We start from the raw sequence: 22,712 nt of genomic DNA on the forward strand, positions 1-22,712 counted from the left end.
GGGGGGGGGGGGGGGGGCAGGGGGGGAGATAGAAAATAACCATACTTGAGTGCTTCAAGAGGTTTTACAGGAAAAGAAGCAAGGGAGCTCTCCAAATCATGAAGATCACTGAAACCATCCTAAAACAAAAGAACAGGAAAAAAAAATGTCAGAAAATGTTTGATTATAGTCAACAGACTATTCAAGCTATTGATTCAGAGAACAAATGCTAGTTTTTCCATGTCCATAACAAATGATTTTAGTAAAAGTTATTGTAGACAGTAAAACCTCCTGACTAGCTGCAGCAGTTGGGTGATTCAGCCTTTCAAGAGATGAACCCTCTACTGGAAAACTAAAATCATTATTCTGGTTTCTTTGCTTTGTTGTATGTACATCTAGGTCTTCTATGTTTGACATATCGTCATCTTGAATCTGCAAGAAGCTCCGTAGTCAAAATGAAAGGATGACTGCAGTAACCATTCTTACAAGCAACTGATAAATATATGAACATGCTAAACCAGACAATATTGATACTTACAAGGGCAGCCTGATTCTTCAAATCCTCAAGGTTGAAGTTCCAGGCACTAATTCCTCGAATATACTCTTGCTGTGCAAGATAATGGAATTTAGATGACACTAACACGAAGCAAATGGCAGATACTAACTTTTACAATCAGCACAATGAGGTAATTTCAATTCATGTACTTGAGTTGCATAAATACTCCAAGGATTGAAAAACTAGTTATAGCTGTTTTCTCTTATGTTATCAAATTATTTTCTTCAATGAATGGTCTCATAAGTTTTCATTATTTCCCCCTCCATTTCATTTATTGATAAAATTGTCCCCCCATCCCACCCCACCCAAAAAAAAAAATCTTTTTTGGGAAAATGTGGTGCTTGCAGTTTTTGGAGAGATTTAATATGAAAGAATTGTAAAATCTTCAAGATACTTCCAACAATTTTGAGAAGTTTAGGACATAAATCATTTCGTTAGCTCTAAGAGGGTGTTCTTTTATCCAATCTTTAACACTAATTGGAGTAATTTTTTGTTATTCTTTTGGTTGCTTGACGTTGATGCCTTCTTCTCTTACGTACTTTCTTCTCACTTTAATGAAATATTATTTAATAGGAAAGAAAAGATTAGGGGAAAAAATGATTCAGCACGTGCTTTTGTGTCAAGTGCAACACACTTAAAATCTAGGGGCCAAAGCCCAAAGGCTCCAGACAATATCAAAACTATGCAACAGATAATGAGTTTCTATAATTTGCACCTGTGACAAATGCTCCTTATCCCCATACAAAGCCTTATTCTGTACCAGAAGATCAGCCTCTTTTGCCTGTAAAGACGATATGGCAATACAAACGGTTGAACAAACTGTCCATATCTTCCAGAGAGTAAACAATGCAGATAAAAAAAAGGCCTGAGATTAGCTTGAGACCTTTAGCTTTTTAAAACGTTCCCCTAACGGAGCAAGGCCATCCAGGATTGTTCGAGTAAGATAATCAACTGAACGGGCATGTTTAAAAAAAGGATGCTTTAGGAGCTTCTCTGAACTTGGCCGTTTCTTTGGATCCTTCACTAGGCATGTAGNTTTTTTTTTTTTTGGATTAGAAATTGTAATTACAAAAGGAAGATATAAACAAGAGAAGGGATAGAAAAATATACGGAAAGATCCTGAAACAACAAAAGATGAACAGAACTATACAACTCAGAGGGTATTTAAATCTCCCTACGGGATTACGTACCTTGGAAAATCTCTTATCTCTTTCATAGTCAAGACCAGGAGGAGCATTTTGTAGTGTCATAAGCAAAACCTGTAATGCCAAAGAAGTTGAACTTTGTCAACTACAACAGTCGTAGACTAATTTCACAAGGTTTCCACGTTCAATGAAAAAAATGATAAAGCCAAAGTACAAGTGACATAAGAAAATTTAACTTAGACAACCACACCAGTCGTGTGCATCAGTAATTTCACAAGTTTACACGTTCATGGAAGGTACATACTTTCATTGGTGGGTATTTGGAAAATGGAGCATGCCCATGAGCCAGTTCAAGTGCTGTTATTCCAAATGACCAAATGTCTGCCCTATTGCAGCAAGGAAGAAGAAGATATATAAAAGAAAGCATATCACAGAAAAAGAAAACTTCTAGCTTACCCTTCTGAATGACACAAATCACAAGAAAAGAAATACTATAATATAAGTTATGAGATATCACATCACATGCAAATGAACAATCCACTCACTTGAAGTCATATCCATGTAATTGCTGCATAACTTCAGGTGCCATCCTGAGGATTTCAAAACAGGAAATCTCCAGAATTACATTCATTTTTTAATTCTAGCTCTAGAAGGAGGAACAAAACAACCCAAAAAACTCAAGGCACAGAAGTGAGGAATAGAAGGTTACCAGCAAGGAGTTCCGACAAACGTGTTTCTTGAGCGTTGCCTATCTCCAGTATCAAACATGCCCGCCGAGACTCCAAAATCAGCTAATTTCACTGTACCATTAGAATCAATCAAAATATTCCCAGCCTGCCACAAAACAAGGCTTGTAAATGTCTTTAGCCAGAAAAGGAGAAAATCACCTAACATTACTTCTCGAGCAATGTCTTGATATGCTGGAGAAGAAACTCAAATGCATACAAAGAGCAAAATACATAAATGAGCTAGATTGTTCAGTATTTATTAATCCAATGACATTTAGTTTAGTAGAAAACTCGAGATTTATGTGGCACTACCATTGTTTCAATTGCGTGGAGATGTAGTTCAATGCAACACATCATCAAGTATCTTAGGAAGGAAGGAGTTGGAAATTTTATCATCTCTAACTTCACCTCCTTACTGGAGTTCATATGGATAAAGAAGAAAATTAGCTCTTCTCCAGGAAAAGTTCATTAGTTTAAAAAAAAAAAAAAAAAAAAAACAAAATTATAAGAGAAAAAAAAGTAGTGCATTCTCCATGATGAAGGTAATCTAGACTTGCTAACACTTCACATGTTTTTTGAACAATTTATGTTAAATACTCATTTAGCATCATTTCTTACACTGAACGTTGCATTGGCATCCAGCAGCACAATTAAACAGAAAACAAAGAAACCATCTGCAGTTATTAAAAATATCTTAGCCAAAATATGATAAGATCAAGGAGCTATAATCAACCTTCACATCTCTATGGATGTGGCCATGAGCATGAAGATAAACAAGAGCTTTCAGAACCTCCCGCAGTAAGGTAGCTATAACAGTCTCTTCAAAACCTTCCGGATAAGCAGATTTCATAATATGAAGGCAAGATCCCCCAGACATGTATGGCATCACAACCCAGAGGTAGTGACCAGCAGTGAAGGAACAATGTGCTCTTAACAAATTTGGATGATCAATCAGAGTCATTGTTTGAACCTCACGCCGAATACCATCCTGGACAATTTCCTCCAACATTAGTTGTAAAGACACAATACATGTACAAAAATTTAAAAAGAAAAAAAAAAGTTTTATCGGATTAGCTGCTTTTCTTTACATGATTTTGTTCAATTTTCCAAATTTTGAGTAGGTAAGTCTACAAATAAGTTCCTAATGTAAAATAAAAATATAGGAGTAATACTGGAGGAACAGAGAATGCCCTCAAAGGGATATCCTTCACAAAATGACCTTAAAAGTTTTTTCTAAGTAAATTAAATAGTGAAATGCATTAAATAATAGTTCAGATCATGAAGCACAATAGAGCAGACGTTACAGAACCATCAATGCAGAACAAAATAATTCCACATCTTATGGTCCTTTGGAATCTCGATACCAGAATGATGACAATGAATACTTGATATAATAAAACATTTAAGTTACTACATAAAAGACATGCATAAACTTTTTGCTGAAAGATACAGTTACGATTTATGAAGCAAGGTAAACCATATATGAAAGGGTGAAAAAGGTCAGAAACGTGTTATTAAGATGAGAGAAAAAAAATATGCAATAGATTGATGAACATACAAGGTCATTGTTGCACTTCTCCAAATCAAGAACCTTTATAGCGACAATCTCATTTAGCGGAATGCACAGTGCCTTGTATACAGTGGCACTGACACCTTCACCAACTTCTTCACGTAAGTCATAATCCTTGGCATTCACTGGATATTTTTTTTCTGAAGGATTCTCCATAATTTTGCTTTTACATTACAGCAGCGATCCCTTTTTGCCCAAAGATGTCCCAACTGACGTAAAACTAAATAAAATATATTCTGAAGACATAATCTTCAAATCAATGTAAGGAATTTCCCATTTTGACGGCATTTTTCTCAGATCAGCAAGACACTGTGAATAACTTGTAACAGCATCAAGAAAAATGGAAAATGAGTTCGTCTGATGAACCCCAAAAAGTTGATGTCAATAAGCATGCCATCTCTTTAGCCTTCAGCAAATTAAGTTCTAAGACCATCTACCAGCAAACAACCAACAGAGCTTCCAAGACCACTGAAAAAATTTCTGCACGTATAAATATGACGAATAACAGAAAAAAAAAAAAGAACAAGTTCAGTAAAAAACTCCAAAGGGAAAGAAATGCAGAAAATTCACAACTAAGACTTACTTTCAGATTTCCACAACTGAAAATAAACGGAGACAACAAGCAACAGTTCAGGGTGAAAAAGTCTACACAAAATTTCAACTTCTAAATCAGATTTGCCAAGATTGAGAAGTAATAACCGGCAAATTTTCTTCCCAGCTTATTCTACTAATAATCATGACTTTTGTGAATTTTATTAAGCATACATCATATGTGAAGAAATTGAAGAAGTGCAAACACACAAATCCAAAAGTACATTCAATTCTTCCATCCTAACAGGTCTAAAGAATAAGCAACTGATGCCTGTATTTTGACACATATAAAACACCAGACAGCCAGCTAAGCCCAAAGGTCATACAAGGTAAACATGAGGGTATGGTAGCCACACTAACTAAGAATGTTAAGTATTGACAGGATCTATAAGATTAGAATAGAAACCATACAGAACAAAAAAGTAGAGTAAAATAATCTCACGTAATCCAAAGAACTAGGATAGCCTCCCTCTCGAGCAAGCTCAACACAAACTAAAACTTTCCTAACATCAACCCATCTTGCATACTCCACCATCATATAATCATCTTCAGACTAACAAAGTCCCAGTTTATGACCAACTCAAATGCACCTTGTGCTCAAGATGTGCATCAAGTGTTGATAATTGATTGGCACCACCTCCTCCCAAATTCAAGGTGACAGATTTGGAAGCTTGCCAGTTGACCACAAGATAAGGTTCTTTTCTTTTTAGATTTGAAACAATTTCATTGATGGTATGGAGTTACAAAAGAAGGAGAGAACCCCAATAAGGAAATTACGAAAAGCCTTTCCAACTGGAAAGGAGTGTGGAAAAGCTATAGGGATGGAATAAGGGAAACCATTTACACCAAGTTATAACTGAATTAACTATAGCATCAAAACATCTATGATAATAAAGCTCCTTTTCTTGGTAGGTTCTTCTATTTCTTTCTTGCCAAATATTTCAACAAAAAGCTCTGACAAAACTTTCTCACAGCATTTTTTTATCCTTTTGGAATGGGTGCCCTTCAGTTGACCACAAAATAAGGTTTTGATTGGGGACTATAACAAATTGTAAGAGGTTGAAAGGATGCTCTAGCCCCAACTTTCTCACAAACTTCCTCGCATGGAAGTGCAATGGCAGCTTCCATACAATCATCTAAACCTTCTATTAGAGCCAGCTTCCAACTCCTACACAATAATATCTAGCTCCTTTCCATTGCCACCCTCAATCATTGAGATATATACCACACCATCTTCAATTAGTTGGCCATAATTTGCAATATCCTGCTGCCGCCACATTGCAGCTACACTTGTAACTTTCTTTAACAAAAACATTTTTCATTAATGTATGAAAAGATAAAAGGTAATAATAACATCTCCCTTAGGGAGAATAGAAGGAATAAAGAAAATCCCTTCTATTTATGATCCTTCTTATACATTGCTTGCTAAGGAAGATTCCCCAACTTGCATAAGTTCATCATTCGCTACCATCCCCATCAAATTTGCTACACCAAACTCCAACTACTTCCATCTTTCTTCGAAATCCCACCCAGTTCCAACATTCCTTTATATGTTGGCTTGCTTAGGAAGATGCCCTAATTTTACATTCACTTCCCCCTGCCAAATTCGCTGCACCGCCCTGCAATGGCATCCACCTTGCCTGGAAAGCGGAAACCTCAACTTCGTTCCAACCATGATAATGGTCGTATTAATATTGATCTGCTAATTCCTCGCAACCTATTGAAAGCTAGAAGTCCAACCTACTTATAGCATCATCAATCATAACAAAGCCAAAGTCAAAGAGCCCAAGTGTAATTTCTCTCTTACATAGTAAAACCAAAAGATCCCAATTACCTTCAATTATTATTATCAATATTTTAACCAATTCCCAAAATTCCAATAACGTTCAAATATTTCTTTTCAAATAATTTAAAAGGTAAAAAAAAAAAATTTAAACATAAAGAGGGAGAGAGAAGAGGGAGTAGAAACACTTAAATCCTTCATGGTTATCTCATGGTAGAGGCTAGGAGCACGGTTATGCATGACCCGACTAATTTGACACGCTCTCCTAAAAGCACTGCAGGAATTAAATGCCAATCTACTAAACAAATACAAAACTATGTTTACTTCTTTCGGCCGTGTCCCCCAATCCAACCTAGTTTCCAAAACAAAATTTCTCAAGCATTGGATTCGGAATGACTCACCAATTGCCTATAACTCACTAGTTAATACATCCTATCTGTAGCACAACAATAGAAATGAATAAAATTTCGACAAAAATTACAAGCCCAATTTTCAAATCTTCAAACTAAAATTCACAGCAAACATTGATAAAAACCCGAATTCCCCAATCCAAAAACCAAACTCAAACGCTACAAACAAACGGATTTCAACTCCAACATGCAACCAACATAATTCAAACTCCACGATGCACAATTCCCCAACTTGCGCAAGAATCCTTTTAGTATAAAGTACAAACAAACACATGTCATACAAGAAAAGCAGCTGAAACGAACATTAACAAACCCTACATTAGATAGGAATCAAACATAAGAAGATAGAAAGCAGATGACGAGAGAATACCACAGAAATTGACTTCCCGACAATGTCAGAGTTACCTAGGGTTAGGCGAGAGAAGCTCAAAAACGAACTCCAATCGAAAACAAAAGTGGAAGAAGCACAAAGAGAAGTGAATCGAAGTGGATTTTCAGGTTGCAGTCCAAGAAGAGAAAGACGATGAAGGTTCAGACTTCAGATTTGGGCTCTCCAGTGAGTATGAATCAATGAATATTACCTCTTTTTTTTTTTTTTTTCTCTCTTTTCCCTCTGTATCCAACTAATTATTGACTCTGAGTTCCCGGGATCGAATCTCCCGCCGTCGCCGCTATTAAAAATACAGAAACAAAAATAAACAATAAATTTAAAAATAAAAAAATAAAAAACCAGAATTAATTTATTTCTGGAATTTAACAACAATTCCAGAAAATATGAATGGATACGACTTTAATTTGATGCATTTTTTCTTTTTTTGAGAGAAAAAAGAAAAATAAAATTAATTTAAAAATAGTAATGGTAACAAGATCGTGCAAGTGGAGCTGAGGGTACGTATGACTAGGTCCCCTGGGGCAGGCCAAATGGCTCCCGAGTTAATCGGTTGAAAATATCGGCACTCGTTTTTCTGGATCGGCGATATTTTGGAGAGTTCTCAAGCCTATTTGATTGTTTTTTTAAATTATTTAAATAATAACTAAATTCTTATAAAATTCAATTATATTCGTCAAATATTATTAATTTTTTTAATAATTTTAAAAGTAAATTGAGTTACAACTCTATTTTTTTCCAAATTTTCAAAAAATTAAATATAATCCAACCAAGTTGATTTAATTGGTGCCTATAGTTCATTTTGCCCCGCTAGCTCATGAAATTTGTTTGGTACTATGAAAAATATGGACACATAGTTTTTTTTCTTTTTAATTTAACGTTGAAATAATGTAATTGTTGAAATAATGTAATTGATAACGTGAATTTAATATTAGCACGATCATATAATTAATTTAAATAATATTATCGATTCAAAATTCAAAATTTTAATTTACATTAAAGACTTTAATAAGTTTGGTTCGGGTTTTTTTCTTTTGTCTAATATGCTTTGATGGAAAGGATTGAAAAGGAGGAGAATGACATTTGAAGAAGACAACCAGGTTGAGAAAACGTGGCCTATTAATCAAACTTTTCTTGCCCGATTGGGACGGAGACCGAAAAAAAATGTTATTATCGTATTTAATTTTCAATGGAAATGACTACTTTATCCTATAGATTCATATATTATTTTAATTTCGAGCTTTTGTAATTTTAAATTTACACGTTGCGTAACGACACAACCATAATAAAAAATCAGGTCACCAAAAAGGTGAATCGAACAATGAACCACTTCCCGCAGCCCTGCGCCCATTGCATTAACCTCCAAAGACAACACAACAAAGCTCCCCGCTTCTCCTTGCCACCGGCTACAACAAGCTCACCTCAATGCCCTTGCCCGTTGCAACATCTCGAGCTGCATCACACGACAAAGTCATCTACTACGAGTGAGATAACAATTAATGTCCACTCCTCCTCCTCCCTTTATTTGTATATATTGTTTTGAATATTTGATATTTCATTAGTGATGCCCAATCATTTTAAAAGTGGATAGATATTTAGTTAATTATGATAAACTGTATAATTAATAAAACATTTATAACTTATTTGATCAATAATAAATGTTAATTTAATTACTACACATATATTTAATCAAATTTAAACTTTCAAGAATAAATGTCTTATCCTTAACTATAAGTGTTAGAACATATTTAATTAAAAAAAAAAAAACCACTACATATTATTATTAATTAATTGAATATTTAAATGAACATATTTATTTTTCTAAGGTTTTAAAAAATCAAATTGACGTGTGTTTTAGTCCATAAATTCAGCCCTTCATTTATTTTCCTTTACTAATTTTAATATCAATTCAAAATTGTTTAAAATATTTAAAATAATTATTTAAACGTTACGATATATATATATATATTCTAAAATTAACATACTTAACCGAATAATTAAGTGATCTATTAAATATTTATTAGAAAACATACGAATCAATATAGAATTATTACAGTAATTAAAAATTATTATTCTTACTTATTTTCGTACATTTTAAAATTTCTGTCATTTTTAATATTATCCACCTAAGCTAATGATAGTATTAGGTGAAAAGAGGGAGAAAGTTGACCTAATTGATTGCTAATTGAAGATTTTATTTAAAATAATTATCAAATTATCCTTATTTTAATTTTTCTTTTACCTATATTTACATTATAATAACCAATTAAAAAAGGTCCCAATCGTCACCTACTTTTTTCCCGTTGGATAATTTCAAATCATTTTTCCATATAATTTATATAATATAAATTTTAAAAATAGTTTAAAAGATAGTTAATTTTTTTTACCATATATCAAACTAATTGTTGAAGTCTTTTATTTATAGAAGAAAATTGAATATATATATATATATATATATATATATATATATATATATTAATTATTTAGTATTTTTAAAAAATAAGGAGTAAATAATTTATATTAATTGGTGATCATAAATGGCACTCTCAATTGCTAAACACTTACCTTAGATTATGGGTCAACTTTCCTTCCCAAGACATACTTAAATAAAAAAAAAAAAATAATAATAATAATAATAAATATTTTTTTTCTTGTAAATTTCACTATTCTCTGCCTTCTAGAAGCTATTTGTTCTACATTTCAATTTCATAGACTATTTTTTAAAAAATTAATAAAGTCTTATAAAACAAATTAATAATAATAATAATAATGGGTTATAAATACTATATTATTAAGTAAATGGGCATTTTCCCTCTTTAAATCCCAACCATTTATTAAATTTGAAATTCCCAACTCCCCTGAATTATTTTTTTTAAATAAGTATTTTCTTTAATTAAATAATTAATGGGATAGAAAAAATTCCAACTCCTAACTTCAATAATTAAGAATTTGATTAAAAAAATAATATTTAAGGTTGGGTTGTAGGGATATAAATAATATTTAATGAAAAAGAGATTATTTTTTAAAAATTGATATTTAATTAATTAAGGTAGACTGAAAAATAACGTCGTAGGCTATAGATTATTAATATTATTAATATATTGAGAAATTTAATACATCTAAACCTATTTTTTCAATTTAATTATAATTATTGATATATTACGACTTATAATCCATCGAGACTTTTTTTTTTCTTTGAAAATTAATTACCCAATTTATTACGTAATTTCTGATGTGTTGTTTTAAGCAAAAGGAATAAATATATTTTCTTAAAAAATATTTTCTAAAATTACTGTGATTTTTAATAAAAATTTAGGCAGGATTTAAAAATTATAAAAGCGCACCAAATAATTATTTTATTAATGATTTATAATAGTTAATTAATTGCGGGTGAATATTTAAATTTCATCATTTTACCTGCCTGCTTTTTGATGTCCTTTTCTGTCTTCAGCAACCCGCCTTTATATAAATGTGAAGAAGCAGCCTGTTTAACTCCTTCAATGGCTGCCATGGAAGCAGAAGAGACGGAGGAAGAAGGAGGGCGTTATTTCTTGGAGAAACTATCTTCTGCTCCAACTATGCAAGAAGATGGCGGTTTGGATCTCTGTCTAAGCTTCAGCAGCTACTCTATCGACGGACCTGCAGAAACTGCTGCGAGAGTTACCATGGAGTTTGGAGGAATGGGCGGAGATGGCGATGGCGGTGAGGAGGATGAGTTTGAATTTGTTTTGTTTCATAAGGTGGAGGAAGAAATGGTTTTGGACTGTCCGATTAGTCCTGTTTTTCCTATCTTCAATCACGACCTATTGGAGAAGAGTGATGGAACTGAGGTTAATGAATTGAAAAATGGAAGTGGTTCGACTGTTAGGATTTCTCTGGAGAAGCTTATACTTGACGATCGCGAGCGTGAACGTGACCTTGATCGTGATCTTCCGTCGTCTTCGTCGTCTGAAGTCGATGAATTGGACGGAATTCCACCGGGAACGTACTGCGTTTGGACGCCTAAGCCAGTGCAAGCAGCAGAACGCGGAAAATGCAAGAAGAGCAAGTCCACTGGATCAGGATGGTCGTCTTCAAGACGGTGGAGGCTCCGGAATTTACTTCCACGAAGCAACAGCGAAGGAGGAAAGAATCTGTTCGTCTTCTTAACACCGTCTTCGAAATCAGAATCGACGAGGAAGAAAGAAGAGAAATCAGAGAAATTAGGCAAAGATACAAAGGGAAAGAAGAGCTGTTCAGAAGCCAACGCCGTTGCCAGAAAAACGAACATCAAAAGAGGCTCCGTCGAGAAGGAATCATCGGCGCACGAATTATTTTACGTGAGGAGCCGAATGTCGAAGGAAGGAGATAAGAGACGATCATTCCTTCCGTACCGGCAAGACCTCGTCGGGTTTTGGGCTAATCTCAATACCGTGAGCAAAGCTCTACCTCCATTCTAAGCCGCTCAACAGGTTCTACTAAATTGAATTATTTAGATTAATTATTTTGTCAATTTTCATAATCGTAATCCTTAAAATATATCAATGAATTTTGATCTTAAAAGTATTGTTTGCTTGTGTGTGTACATATATACATATAAATTAGATAGTCGACGTTTGATCTATAATCTAGCGATTTCTTAGTTCTTCCATTAAAACTCCTTAAACTAATGAAGGTAGCATAATTTTCACAGAATTCAGTTCTTCTTCACCAAGTGCCATTTCTTGACATACTTCTAATGCAGAATTCTAATAAATATTACAGACACTAGGAAGCAATTGAATGATGGATGAGTTGACAAAAGTGATTGGTGTTATTAAATAACATTTCTAGAACATTTCTTTTAGTAAATTCCAATGGTAGTTGGTGGGTAAAGCATGAACTATGAGTAAGAAAGAAGCCGGACTCTCCTGAAATCGAATACAAGTTTGATAGTCGTGAATTGAATTGGAAAGTTTATCTAACGTGACTCCTACAATTATGTGATTGTCTCTCTTTAATCATTGAACTTGAATTCAAAAACCTAGAACACGAATATCTTTTTTAGAAAAAAAGGAAAAATCCTATACTTGAGAGTAGAAAACTGAGGGTCTCCAAATAGTAATTGGAGGGATCGAGATGGATTGAGGTGGCAGGAAAATTATAATATTAGAAAGAAATAGGTGGGGGAGAGATTGGACTTTGGAGAAAGGTGGGTACAAGTGGGAGTGATTTGATGCCACAATCTCCTCCAACGCCACACCTAATATCTCTCCATATTGGCTTCAGGGTTAAGAAAGCCGACACAAATCCACAAACTTATGTACTATCCACCAATACTCCCCTTATCCCACTACTAATTTTTGGGGAGAGGATTTTATTTTCAATGAAAAGAAAAGCGATGTAAAATATTTAGGGGAAAGTATTATTAAGTGAGGAAGGATCAGAGTGGCAGACAGAATGGACTATTTACAAACAGCTTATTAATATTGATTAATGTAATGTACACAAATAAAAAAACAATCCCCAAACTATTCTTGGCTCAAGATTCATCAGGCTTAGGCTCCAGAATAACTGGAATTTTCTCCATGTGATCGCCACGTAGCACCTCCACTGTCACCTGAGCGTCAAACAAATTGTTACCCATTATCAGCCTCTATTCTCATTCATCAAACATCCATTAAAACACATCCCTTCCTTAACATCACCACAAAATTTGAACTACTACAATTTTTTTATACCAATTTCAGGGACTAAGATTGAATACTTAAACAGAGTGAGGATTAAAATAAAAAAATTGAAAGTTTAGGAACGAAAATAGGGTTTGAAAGCCTAATTGAAAGGTTTGTGGCTATGTAATGTGACTAAAAGCCACATGCTATGCTACTGTTCAGAATCATGAGGGAATGTATCTTATGGTAATGGCTTCATCACATGGGGTCTTGCTGGCTTTTTCAGAACCTACAGCTTAGAAAATTTTCCATTGGTTCAAGTGGATGGAACCATTTAATATTTCACATAATGATACATAATTGTGTATTATAATATTTAGTCAACCAAATATTGGCAACACATGTGATTGATGATGCAATATAGAAGGATATTTTAACTTTTAAGATACTATAGATAAAGAAACTTTCAAAACTTTAGGAAGTTTAATTAACACTTCTCAAAGTAATTCACTAACTCGTTCAAATGAACGACATGTTTGGAGTGATTTTGAAATGGTCAAAATCACTCTAAAATATACTTTTAATTCTTCAAAATCAAGTTTAATAGCATGAAAATTGTATTTTAATGTGTAAAATCAGTTACTGTATAGATTTTTGAATGTTTAAAGACGTGTGCGAGTGATTTGAACGACTTCCAAACATGCCCTAAACCTCTCTCTAGTTCTTTGAACAGAAAAACATGACTAGCTAGTCCCTTAAGTTATTGAAAGTTGGCACCATGTGTGCCCACAAAAATTTCTATTGTTTGCATGGACCCATCAGATCCTATCAAACCAGCCTCTTCGTTCACTTTATTATGGATCCACTCAAGCATGAACCCAAGTTTTGAATTATTTCCTAATAGTCATAACCTTAACATAAAAGCAGCATGAGGCCTCCTTTAATCAAAAGTTAAAGAGTTCAAACAAGCAAAAGTAAAGAGATCAAATAGGAAAGTTCAGAGTACCTTGTCACCAACTTTACATTGGTCGAGAATTCTATACAAATCGCTTCCATTCATGACCTTTTTCCCATCCACTGATGTTATTATGTCTCCCAATATAAGTCTACCATAAGCATCCCGCTTCGTCGATCGCAGGCCCTGCATATAATGTGTATCAATCAAAACTCCTTGAACTGAAGTATTGAGGTTGGTGGTGTTTTGGTATAAGAATAGGAATGCAAATAGAAAAGGAGAGGAAATCAATACAGCTTTCCCAGCAGGACCATTTGCAGGTGCATCTAAGACGAGCACTCCGCTTACGCCCAACTGTTCGACCGACTGATCGGGAGCAAACTTGATTCCTAAAATTGGTCTTGTCACCTTCCCAAATCGCACCAGCTGATCAACAATGCCGCTTACCTAATTTGACAGAATGTTGATGAATAGTTGAGTTCTAAGTTCAAACCAAGGGAATTTCAACAGCTTGTAAAATAGTCATATGTTTACTAACTGTGTCAACTGGGATTGAAAATCCAACACCTGAGGATGCCCCAGATGGAGAATAAATTGCTGTATTTATTCCGATAAGGTTCCCCGAACTATCGAGAAGTGGCCCTCCACTGTTTCCAGGATTAATGGCAGCATCTGTCTGTATGACATCTTGAATAGGCCTACCAGTAGCAGCAGAACTAATTTCTCTGCGAAGGCCACTGTCACGGGCAAGATGGATGCTAAGTATAACAGTTTCAAAGCTTGGAAATACATTATTAGCATATCTCATGTAGGCCAAGCCCATTATGCAATTGAGCGACCATGAAGAGAACAAACTTAAGGATTCATAAGGTAAATGATAAAACCCGTGGATTTCATACCTGATTACCCCGGTCGTAAGAGTATGATCCAGTCCAAACTGCACAGACAATAATCATTATATTTTAGATATCAAACGGGGAACGTACGAGATAATAAGCTACGATGAGACTGGATTCAGGACTAAATGAAAAAGGTGATGACCATGTGGAAACTAATCCAGAACTTCAAGACCTGGGATGCAAAAATCTATCTTTTAGTTCACTTTTAACTAATTTTGTAGATAAAACTATTGCATACTTTTAGTGCTCTTTTTGACTAATTTTGTTGATGAAACTATTACATGTAAGGACAGGGAAGGAGGGTTGTGAGATCTCACGTCGGTTGGGGAGGAGAACGAAACATTTTTTATAAGGGTGTGGAAAACTCTCCCTAGTAGACGCGTTTCAAAAAATCTTGAAGGAAAGCCCAAAGAGGATAATATCGGCTAGCGGTGGGCTTGGGCTGTTACAGGTATGGTGCAATTAACACACAGTAATATTTTCTATTTGGAATCATTTTGAAAGGGAATGTTCTTTTCAGAGAAAGCTTCATCCTTGATTATTCATTTTTGTTTAAAGAAATCAATAGCGTGAGCTTGGATATACAAGATGAATGGATATGTCAATGTGAGCATACACCCACCCAAAGGAGAAGGCAGTGAATAGAAAAACTTACAGGGTTTCCAATAGCAAACACTTTCTGACCAACAAGCAAATCTGCTGAGATACCAACAGGTATAGGTCTTAGTTTGTCTTTAGGTGCATCGATACTCAAGACAGCAACATCCTTGTCTTGGTCAAAACCAACAACTTTTGCATCGAATGTAGTTTGGTCAGCTAGAGTCACTCTGTACATAACTAAAACCAGTTTAAACGTGAACAACATAGAGCCACCACTAAGTCTTAAGTTTAAATTCAAATCCAATTTTTAGCTCATTACAAGTACAAAAGAACTTGATGGTACTTTGTTTGTGCTTTCCTGAGGCAAAAGAGTTTTGGAAATGCTCTTTAGTTGACTTATGGCCTCATATTTAATATCCTATGAGTTTTCTTGAAATCAAATGTGGTAAAGTTAGACAGTTGTCTCGTGACTCATATGAATACTCGAGGTGAGTGAAAGCTGCTCTTTAGTTGACTTAGGGCCTCAGATATTACTGATAACACTCTAATATCGTCTTCCTGAGGTTATATAAGGAAAAACTTAGAGTTATCATCTCCATCTTCAAGCCACTAGATCCTGCAATAGTGTCAGTTTAAACCATCTAATGTCTTTTATTCGCTTTTGGATTATGATGTCAAAGGCTTACATATAGAGACACTTCTTACAATATACATATCAAAGACACCAATCTCACAATAAAATACCACCAACACAAAATCACATACCGAATGTGGCTGCACATTTCGGAACTATCTAGTATCTTTTACCAACAACTGTAAACCATATAAATTCCACATCACTTCCGCATGTTAGAAATGAACTGCAACGAAATCTAGTTCGATGGAGTGTTCATAACTAACCTGAGATCAGAAGCACCACGAATTACATGATAATTGGTGACAACATGACCATCCTTATCCCACACAAATCCAGAGCCTGATCCCTGTGGCACCTCCAACACGTCTAAAGTAAAAGCATCCTGCCTAAACCCATATCAAAATTACGTTTCAAAGCCACAATCGTACCAAAATTAGAGTCCAAATAAACGACCCAAATTATAATCAGAACTCATCGTGTAATAACCTTGCAGCAAGATTTGTGATATAAACTACAGACGGAGTATTCTCCTGAAAAAGACGAACTGTAGCGAGCTCATCCGTCTGCAATTTTCTGGGCGTGGTGACAACGAAAGCAACCGCGGGATCAACATCTGTAAGAAAGAGAGAAAAGGACAACAGCGCTGAAGTGGAGAAGATTAGCAGCGACTCCCAAATTGAAGCGAAGGGGTTGGAGGGAGGGGGAAGCTTTGTGTGAGTGGTAGCTGAAATTTGAGTGTGGTTCTTGTTGTGGGGAAGAAGAGAGGAGATGGGGTATCGAAGATGGGAACTGGGGTTGGTGAAATTGTGAAGAGAAATGGATTTAGAGAGAAAGAAGGAAGTGGGTGTTCTGTTTGGAGGGCGAGAAGGTGGAGAGAAATGGGAGAAAGTAGAAGCGAGGGAAAATGCAGCAGCCATTACTTTTCCGTTTGGACAGTTGCCGCAAATTGGATCGCTGAATCCAATTCAACCAGTTTTATGATAATATTAATTTTTTTAAAAATAAATTTGGTGTACGCATTTTTTATATCCACTGTGGTGCCTGCAATTGTGAACAAGACAGGCATATATATATATATAAATAAATCATAATCTCTTCTTCTTTAGTTGGGATTTGCTCCATTGCCTGAGTAGCATAAGCAAAAGGTAATATTCTAAATTGGGGTGAAGTGTGTACCCATGACAACAATCATTTGGAAGTTCCTCAGGGATCAATTCAAGTGTCATTTGGATGTTCCTTAGGGATCGATTCAAGGGTTCCTTAAACGTAGAAAGCCTTCGACTAGTAGGCAATTGTGTTTTTCACATAATTTATTCGACTAGTAGGCAATTGTGTTTTTCACATAATTTATTGTTACTCATGCGAACATGCTTACTTCTAATATCTCCAAGTGATGTCACTAAAAACCTTTCTCGATTGACAGAACATCAATCTCCTGACGCTTCAAATTGTATCTGTTTCTAATAGCTTGTTTTGTCAAGCTGGATGAAAGATCCTGTTCCAGAATCAAACGAAAAGCATTTGGAAAAAATTTCAGAACTTTTTAGTTTAGAATAACACATTTAGGCTATCCTGATGGCCAGAACCTTATGAACTCGACAAAATGCGAAGACAAAGCACATACGAGGAAAAAACAGATAACTGGCCATCACCTGACTGTCTAAAAATATCATTTTAATTCCTGACAACTACTTCCCACTCTACGCCTCTCCTTGTCAGTGGAAGACGCCAGAAGAGGGAAAGAATTAACATTTTTTTGAATTCCTACACTAGAGTTAATTCTAATCCAAAATTACAAGGGAACCATCTTCTGTTCTTCAGGATAAGAAGCCACGTTTGCTTGTGTCAGGTAGAAACTTGACAGGGGAAAAAGTTCACAAAATCTTGTCCAAGGGTCTTAATTCATTCGGAATGCCATCAAAATTTCCAGCATTTATATCCGACTGCAGCATCGGTCTCTTCCCAATTTTCCAAATCAAGCCCTCAGCCAGGTGTTCCTTGCTTGGTGTAAGCATCACAAAGTTTGGATCAGCTCTTTGATAACTGAAAACAGTGAAGTGAATCTACAGTTACTACAAGAGCTTGAATGATATGCCCCGTTTCAGCGAACAATTCAAAACTCAGTGACCAAATTAGCAGAACCAACCCAATATTTCATATTTCTAAATAAGAAAGTTTAATACTATGATATACGAAAAGAGTGGATCATAGTATGGAGAAATGCTAATTATATGCGGAGAAGACAAAAGAGAAATAAGGCTTTCATACAACCTGGCCTCTCTAAGATTTTCAACACGGATGCCAAATCCATATGCAGTTTTTCCAACTATACGATCCCTGATAGCTGCATAACAGTCCAAGTAATCATTTAAAACTTACATGATAATTTATAATTAAGATCCACTATGGCATATAAAGGTTCGAGAGAAAGATGCAATTAGGCAATTCATCATTGGTAAAGAACTTACCAAATCATCCATAACAAACAGGAAAAGACCCTCAAGAGTACACATGAAAGCAATAAAAAGTTCCAAATTTAAACACTTGAAGACTGACAGACTCAAAAATTTGAATTATTTCTGTTCCCAAGTTGAAGGTGTCTTAGTAAATAGGGGAAGTTGTGTTCTTTCTGTAGCTACCTAATGGAGCTGTTTATCTAGAGATGTTGTAACTACTCACCCAGCGTCCATTTTTAACAATTGAGCTGCTTTTCAGTTAGCTGTTTGGATGTCGGATGTCTCATGCTTCGTGGGATCTTTTCTTCCCTTGTTACCCTTTTACCCGTATCTAAAAGAATGCAAAATTTAGAGTCCATTTCCACGTGCATCCCAATCCTGGATCTAATTCGCAGTGTCCTTACTAGGAATCAACTCCAGAAAGTTGAAAGCCCCCAAATGTCCTCAAAATTGTGCAGTTCATGCATGGAGAAATCTAGGTATAACTAAAACTTGTTGATGATAATTTAGATGTCCAGAGTTTCAGTCAATTTTGGGATGGTTGTATCAGAGTGTACCAGAATTTTGGCGANAAAAAAAAAAAAAAAAAAAAAAAAAAAAAAAAAAAAAAACAGTTATATTACAAATGCGTAGGATAGGCGTTTATCAGTGTGTAAAGTAGCACATGAAACACCTCAATAGGATACTGCGTAAATGTACGGACTATATCCATAAAGATACCTGAGATGCTGAAAGTAAATGAAGGTTTCCACCATGACTTGAATGCCATAGCAAGTGAGGAGCTAAGAGGGCCCACCTTCCCCTGTTGAGGGCAAAATATAGTTGTAGGACTTGGTTTTTTCCATGATGCATTAAAAAAAAAAAAAGTACAGATGCTTGTTATACCTTCAGTAAGAAATTTTTATTCGCTTGCCATGATGCTGCTATTTGAAAAGTGGAATCGGGAATATTATTTTCTGGTTTCACGTCATCAACTCTAAAACAAGGTAGATTATAATTTTATAAGAACATTAGAAACTACCAATTGGTCGTGTTCTAACTTATTACTCAAGAATGTATACCTAGTCTGCAACTCAAAGCCAAAGTCAATGTAATTTGTGATTCCGACAATTTCATTTTCTTCAAGGGGGTTCTTCACCTAATTGATTAGAGCAGCTGAAATTTTGTAAGGGATACAAGTAGAAGGATGCATTCTCAAGCCAACAAATGCAAGGCAGATATAATATACATCAAATCTCAGGTATGTATGTATGTATGTATGTATGTATGTATGTATGTGTGTGTGTGTGTGTATGTTCTACAATCTGAGGATGGTATAAGTCTAGTTAAAGGAGAAGGAATTCAGAAATAAATGATATCATCGATATGTTGCTGGGCAACCCTTTCTTATTTGCTCTCACAGGTCTGTATTTGGGCTTTTAATGACTCTTGGTCTTGGCCCCACCTTTACCGTGAAATCTCTCATGGATGATCTTATGGTTGTCTGTGATCCTACTTCGTGTAACTTTATGAGGTGATTTGAAAAGACGTTAATCCTAAGAAGATTAAAATCTTTCTTTGGGAGCTTAGACTTGGAACTGTTAATACAGCGGATTGACTTCAAAAGCGTCTGCTTCATCTCCATCTTTCTCCGTCGTGGTGTATTGTGTTCTTCTGATTCTAAGCACCCTGGACACCTTTTTGCACATTGTTACTTTCCTTCAAAATTTAGGTCTATCCTTTGCCCACCAGCATTTATGATATTTTTGCCTCCGTTTCTGGTAGATATCCCTTCCAAGGTGTGAAGAAAACCTTATGGTTTGCTATCAACAGGGTTTTCCTCTGAACCCTTTGGGGCGAGAGTAATGAAAGAACTTATACCCTTTCTCTACCTTGATAGTTTTATGGATTTAATTATCTTTCATGCTTTGTATTGGTGTAAATGTAAACACCCTTTTAAACATCTTTAATTTTTAATTGGAGAGCTTTTTTGTAATACATCTCTAGGTGTTGGGAGCTCTTGCTTTGTTTCTCTTCTCACAAAAAAATAATTGAGGAGGAATTCCTAGGATCTTTCTCAAAGGATTAATAGAAAAAGGAAAAAATAAAATAAAAAAAGGGACCTGCTGACTTTTACCCTAGGGTGCTTGAGTGCAGCAAGGTCTCTGAAGGGAATAGTAGATGGCTGGAAATGCCAACAAAATATGTGACACCTTCAAATGTCTGGGCTTTAGCAGATGGCCGGGATCAGATGGTATCTCTACTGAATTCTGCAGAAAGGAGGAATATGGTCAAATTTTGACCACTAGAAGATGCTCCAGGAATTTTTTTGGGAGCAAAACTGTAAATTCTTGTGTTAACAAAAACTAAATCTGTAGATTGATATCTTGTGGTTTTGGTGTTTAAATTTTGTATAGTCTTTTATTTTGGGGGTGGAGCCTTGTTAGGCTTGTTGTAAGAGTTTGGAAACTTGTACCCTTTCAAATATCAATGAAAAGATTGCATTCCTCAACAAAAGACAGAAACTACGTCTGTCATCTCTAAGAAGTCTAGACGTACAGAGTCAGTGATTACCCCATAAGCTTGAAAAAAGTGTTTAAAGTATCTTTAATCAAATTTGATAACTAATATCAGGTGTGGGCACGTAGCGAAGAGGGTGGCCACTGGCCATTAATGCTATTCTATTTTATCTCCAAAATTTACTCTAGATTTAGGCATTAAGGACGCAGGAAGGAAAAAAACTTAATATGTAAGAATTGTCACGTGTTTCTGTACATGTTGACTTCTTAGATATTACCTCTTCCGATCAATATTGACCACTATTTAGTACCTAGAGTCTAAAGTTAGCTGTATTAAAGTTAAAAGCATTGGAACATGCCAACCTAAGCATTGCATAGCTCAACTAGCTAAAGCTTTATATTATTGACCAAAAGGTAAAATGTTCAAAAAAGCAAATCCCTACACCACACGTTAGTGACTCAAAAAAAATATATACATAAAAAAATTAAGAAAAAGCATTAAAAGTGATCATGGCCAACCAAATCCAGAGTTCAAAAGAATAAATATGGCTGATAATGTAGACATCTAGAAAACTTAGAGCATTCAATCATTGAAATTCTATAGTTCTAGTATATGTAGTTTCAATTTACTTTTGGTGATAAAGTTCAACGGTTACACAATTATTTAGAAGCTAAACCGTATGTTTAATGTTTTTGGACGCAGGAAGAAGTTTGGCCCTCTAAAACTTTCCAAGTAATTGACAAAGAGGCAACTGCTAATACTGCATCTGCACGTTGACTATATTTACAATAGCAAAGAAAAGTATGCATGAATGGGAGAAAAGACTCATACCCTCCGTTGAACCACCACATGTTGATAGAATGAAGCAATGAACTGCAAAATGAAATCAGTACGCAACTTCTCAGTAGCTGCATTAATGAATATATAACATTTCAAGAGCCATATATTATCCTGTTCGAAGAATAAATTATTATAAAAGACATAACTACAATGGTTATTTGGCAAGAGTCCACCACTATGAAGTCAAACATTAAGATAGACCCACATCTCTTACAAATGCTTGCTTTCTCACAAAGATCTACTATTTCATTCCAATAAAATTTCCCAGATAACCGCTCATCTTCCTTTTCAACTTGTGGCCGAAGAGTAACTGCTCCTAATTCACTTTTGCATGTAAGCTTGAGAACCCATGGTGCTCTCGGCACTAAAAACAGAACCCTCCAACAGAATAAACTACACTGACAGAGATGAAAACGAATGATTGAGTTTTTTCGTGAACAAAACATAAGCACACACCAATTCAAACTCATTGCCAGTTGAACAACATCCACCTACTGACCACATCATACATCAGCCAAAAAAACAAGCAGCCTAATCTTGGAGCCTTCTTTTCTAGATTGTGTTCAAAGGGTAATGGTTTAAAAACTGACAACTTAAAGAACTCACATCATAACAACGTGTCTTGCATTCTCTTACCACCACTATTGGTAATCTGCTTTCCTTGTATCTTTTCTAACAGAAACTACTTTCACTTCTTATTCCACCAGAGATCTTTTTTAGAAACGAAGAAACAAATGTAAAATCCGTCCTATTTGAAACTGCAAATTGTTTAATGAAAATTGGCTCTTGCAGAACATGTTAGAGCTCACTGACAATTGCACTCTTCCAACATTTTAACCAAGACGCTACACTCAGAACAGTACACAAGCATCGCCCTCCAGTAGCTATCCTTCCAACCCCACAATATTTCTTTTCTTTTTTTTGGGAATTAGAAATGATATATTAATTTTTTTTAAGGAAGCCTCTCGACTATATTTTCAGTTCCGCTTGAATCTTGATTACCTCTTGCACACCAGCAGTGTGGCAAAAAAAAAAAAAAAAAAAAA

General features: G+C 35.1%; 4 protein-coding genes across 5 annotated transcripts in view; 1 reads left to right on the forward strand and 3 right to left on the reverse strand.

Annotated features, from left to right (window-relative positions):
- LOC111809021 (serine/threonine-protein kinase BLUS1-like) overlaps positions 1–7,501 on the reverse strand; it is a 12,016-nt gene extending 4,515 nt beyond the window's left edge. The window contains exons 1-12 of the mRNA XM_023695331.1: positions 7,168–7,501; positions 3,967–4,458; positions 3,142–3,396; positions 2,390–2,514; positions 2,226–2,270; positions 1,985–2,066; positions 1,706–1,794; positions 1,419–1,566; positions 1,251–1,316; positions 518–586; positions 268–411; positions 46–119 (exon numbers count right to left, since the gene is read on the reverse strand). Coding sequence (XP_023551099.1) covers positions 46–119; positions 268–411; positions 518–586; positions 1,251–1,316; positions 1,419–1,566; positions 1,706–1,794; positions 1,985–2,066; positions 2,226–2,270; positions 2,390–2,514; positions 3,142–3,396; positions 3,967–4,134 — 1,265 coding nt within the window. The 5' untranslated portion in view covers positions 4,135–4,458; positions 7,168–7,501. The remainder of the gene's footprint in view (positions 1–45; positions 120–267; positions 412–517; positions 587–1,250; positions 1,317–1,418; positions 1,567–1,705; positions 1,795–1,984; positions 2,067–2,225; positions 2,271–2,389; positions 2,515–3,141; positions 3,397–3,966; positions 4,459–7,167) is intronic.
- A 3,114-nt stretch (positions 7,502–10,615) lies between these two features.
- LOC111808437 lies at positions 10,616–21,826 on the forward strand. Of its 2 annotated transcripts, none has more exons than XM_023694402.1 (2): positions 10,616–11,601; positions 21,529–21,826. In XM_023694402.1, the coding sequence occupies exon 1, from the start codon at positions 10,651–10,653 to the stop codon at positions 11,587–11,589; it is 939 nt and encodes a 312-aa protein (XP_023550170.1). In that variant the 5' UTR covers positions 10,616–10,650; the 3' UTR covers positions 11,590–11,601; positions 21,529–21,826. The 2 variants fall into 2 exon arrangements, with proteins under 2 accessions (XP_023550170.1, XP_023550171.1); XM_023694403.1 differs by lacking the exon at positions 21,529–21,826 and adding an exon at positions 14,928–14,950.
- Positions 12,513–16,851, reverse strand: LOC111808436 (protease Do-like 1, chloroplastic). The gene is made up of 8 exons (XM_023694401.1): positions 16,358–16,851; positions 16,135–16,257; positions 15,290–15,461; positions 14,635–14,672; positions 14,274–14,472; positions 14,030–14,182; positions 13,787–13,921; positions 12,513–12,728 (listed from the first exon to the last, which is right to left on the reverse strand). The coding sequence occupies exons 1-8, from the start codon at positions 16,786–16,788 to the stop codon at positions 12,651–12,653; spliced, it is 1,329 nt and encodes a 442-aa protein (XP_023550169.1). The 5' UTR covers positions 16,789–16,851; the 3' UTR covers positions 12,513–12,650.
- The window catches only part of LOC111809318, a 9,536-nt gene continuing 4,203 nt past the window's right edge, over positions 17,380–22,712 (reverse strand). Inside the window, exons 8-14 of the mRNA XM_023695758.1 lie at positions 21,940–22,030; positions 21,658–21,847; positions 19,389–19,465; positions 19,213–19,303; positions 19,048–19,129; positions 18,143–18,215; positions 17,380–17,914 (exon numbers count right to left, since the gene is read on the reverse strand). Of these exons, the coding sequence (XP_023551526.1) occupies positions 17,746–17,914; positions 18,143–18,215; positions 19,048–19,129; positions 19,213–19,303; positions 19,389–19,465; positions 21,658–21,847; positions 21,940–22,030 (773 nt within the window). The 3' untranslated portion in view covers positions 17,380–17,745. The remainder of the gene's footprint in view (positions 17,915–18,142; positions 18,216–19,047; positions 19,130–19,212; positions 19,304–19,388; positions 19,466–21,657; positions 21,848–21,939; positions 22,031–22,712) is intronic.

The sequence above is a fragment of the Cucurbita pepo genome, chromosome LG13 (genome assembly GCF_002806865.2).
Source record: "Cucurbita pepo subsp. pepo cultivar mu-cu-16 chromosome LG13, ASM280686v2, whole genome shotgun sequence".
In the NCBI taxonomy this organism is placed as follows: Eukaryota; Viridiplantae; Streptophyta; class Magnoliopsida; order Cucurbitales; family Cucurbitaceae; genus Cucurbita; species Cucurbita pepo.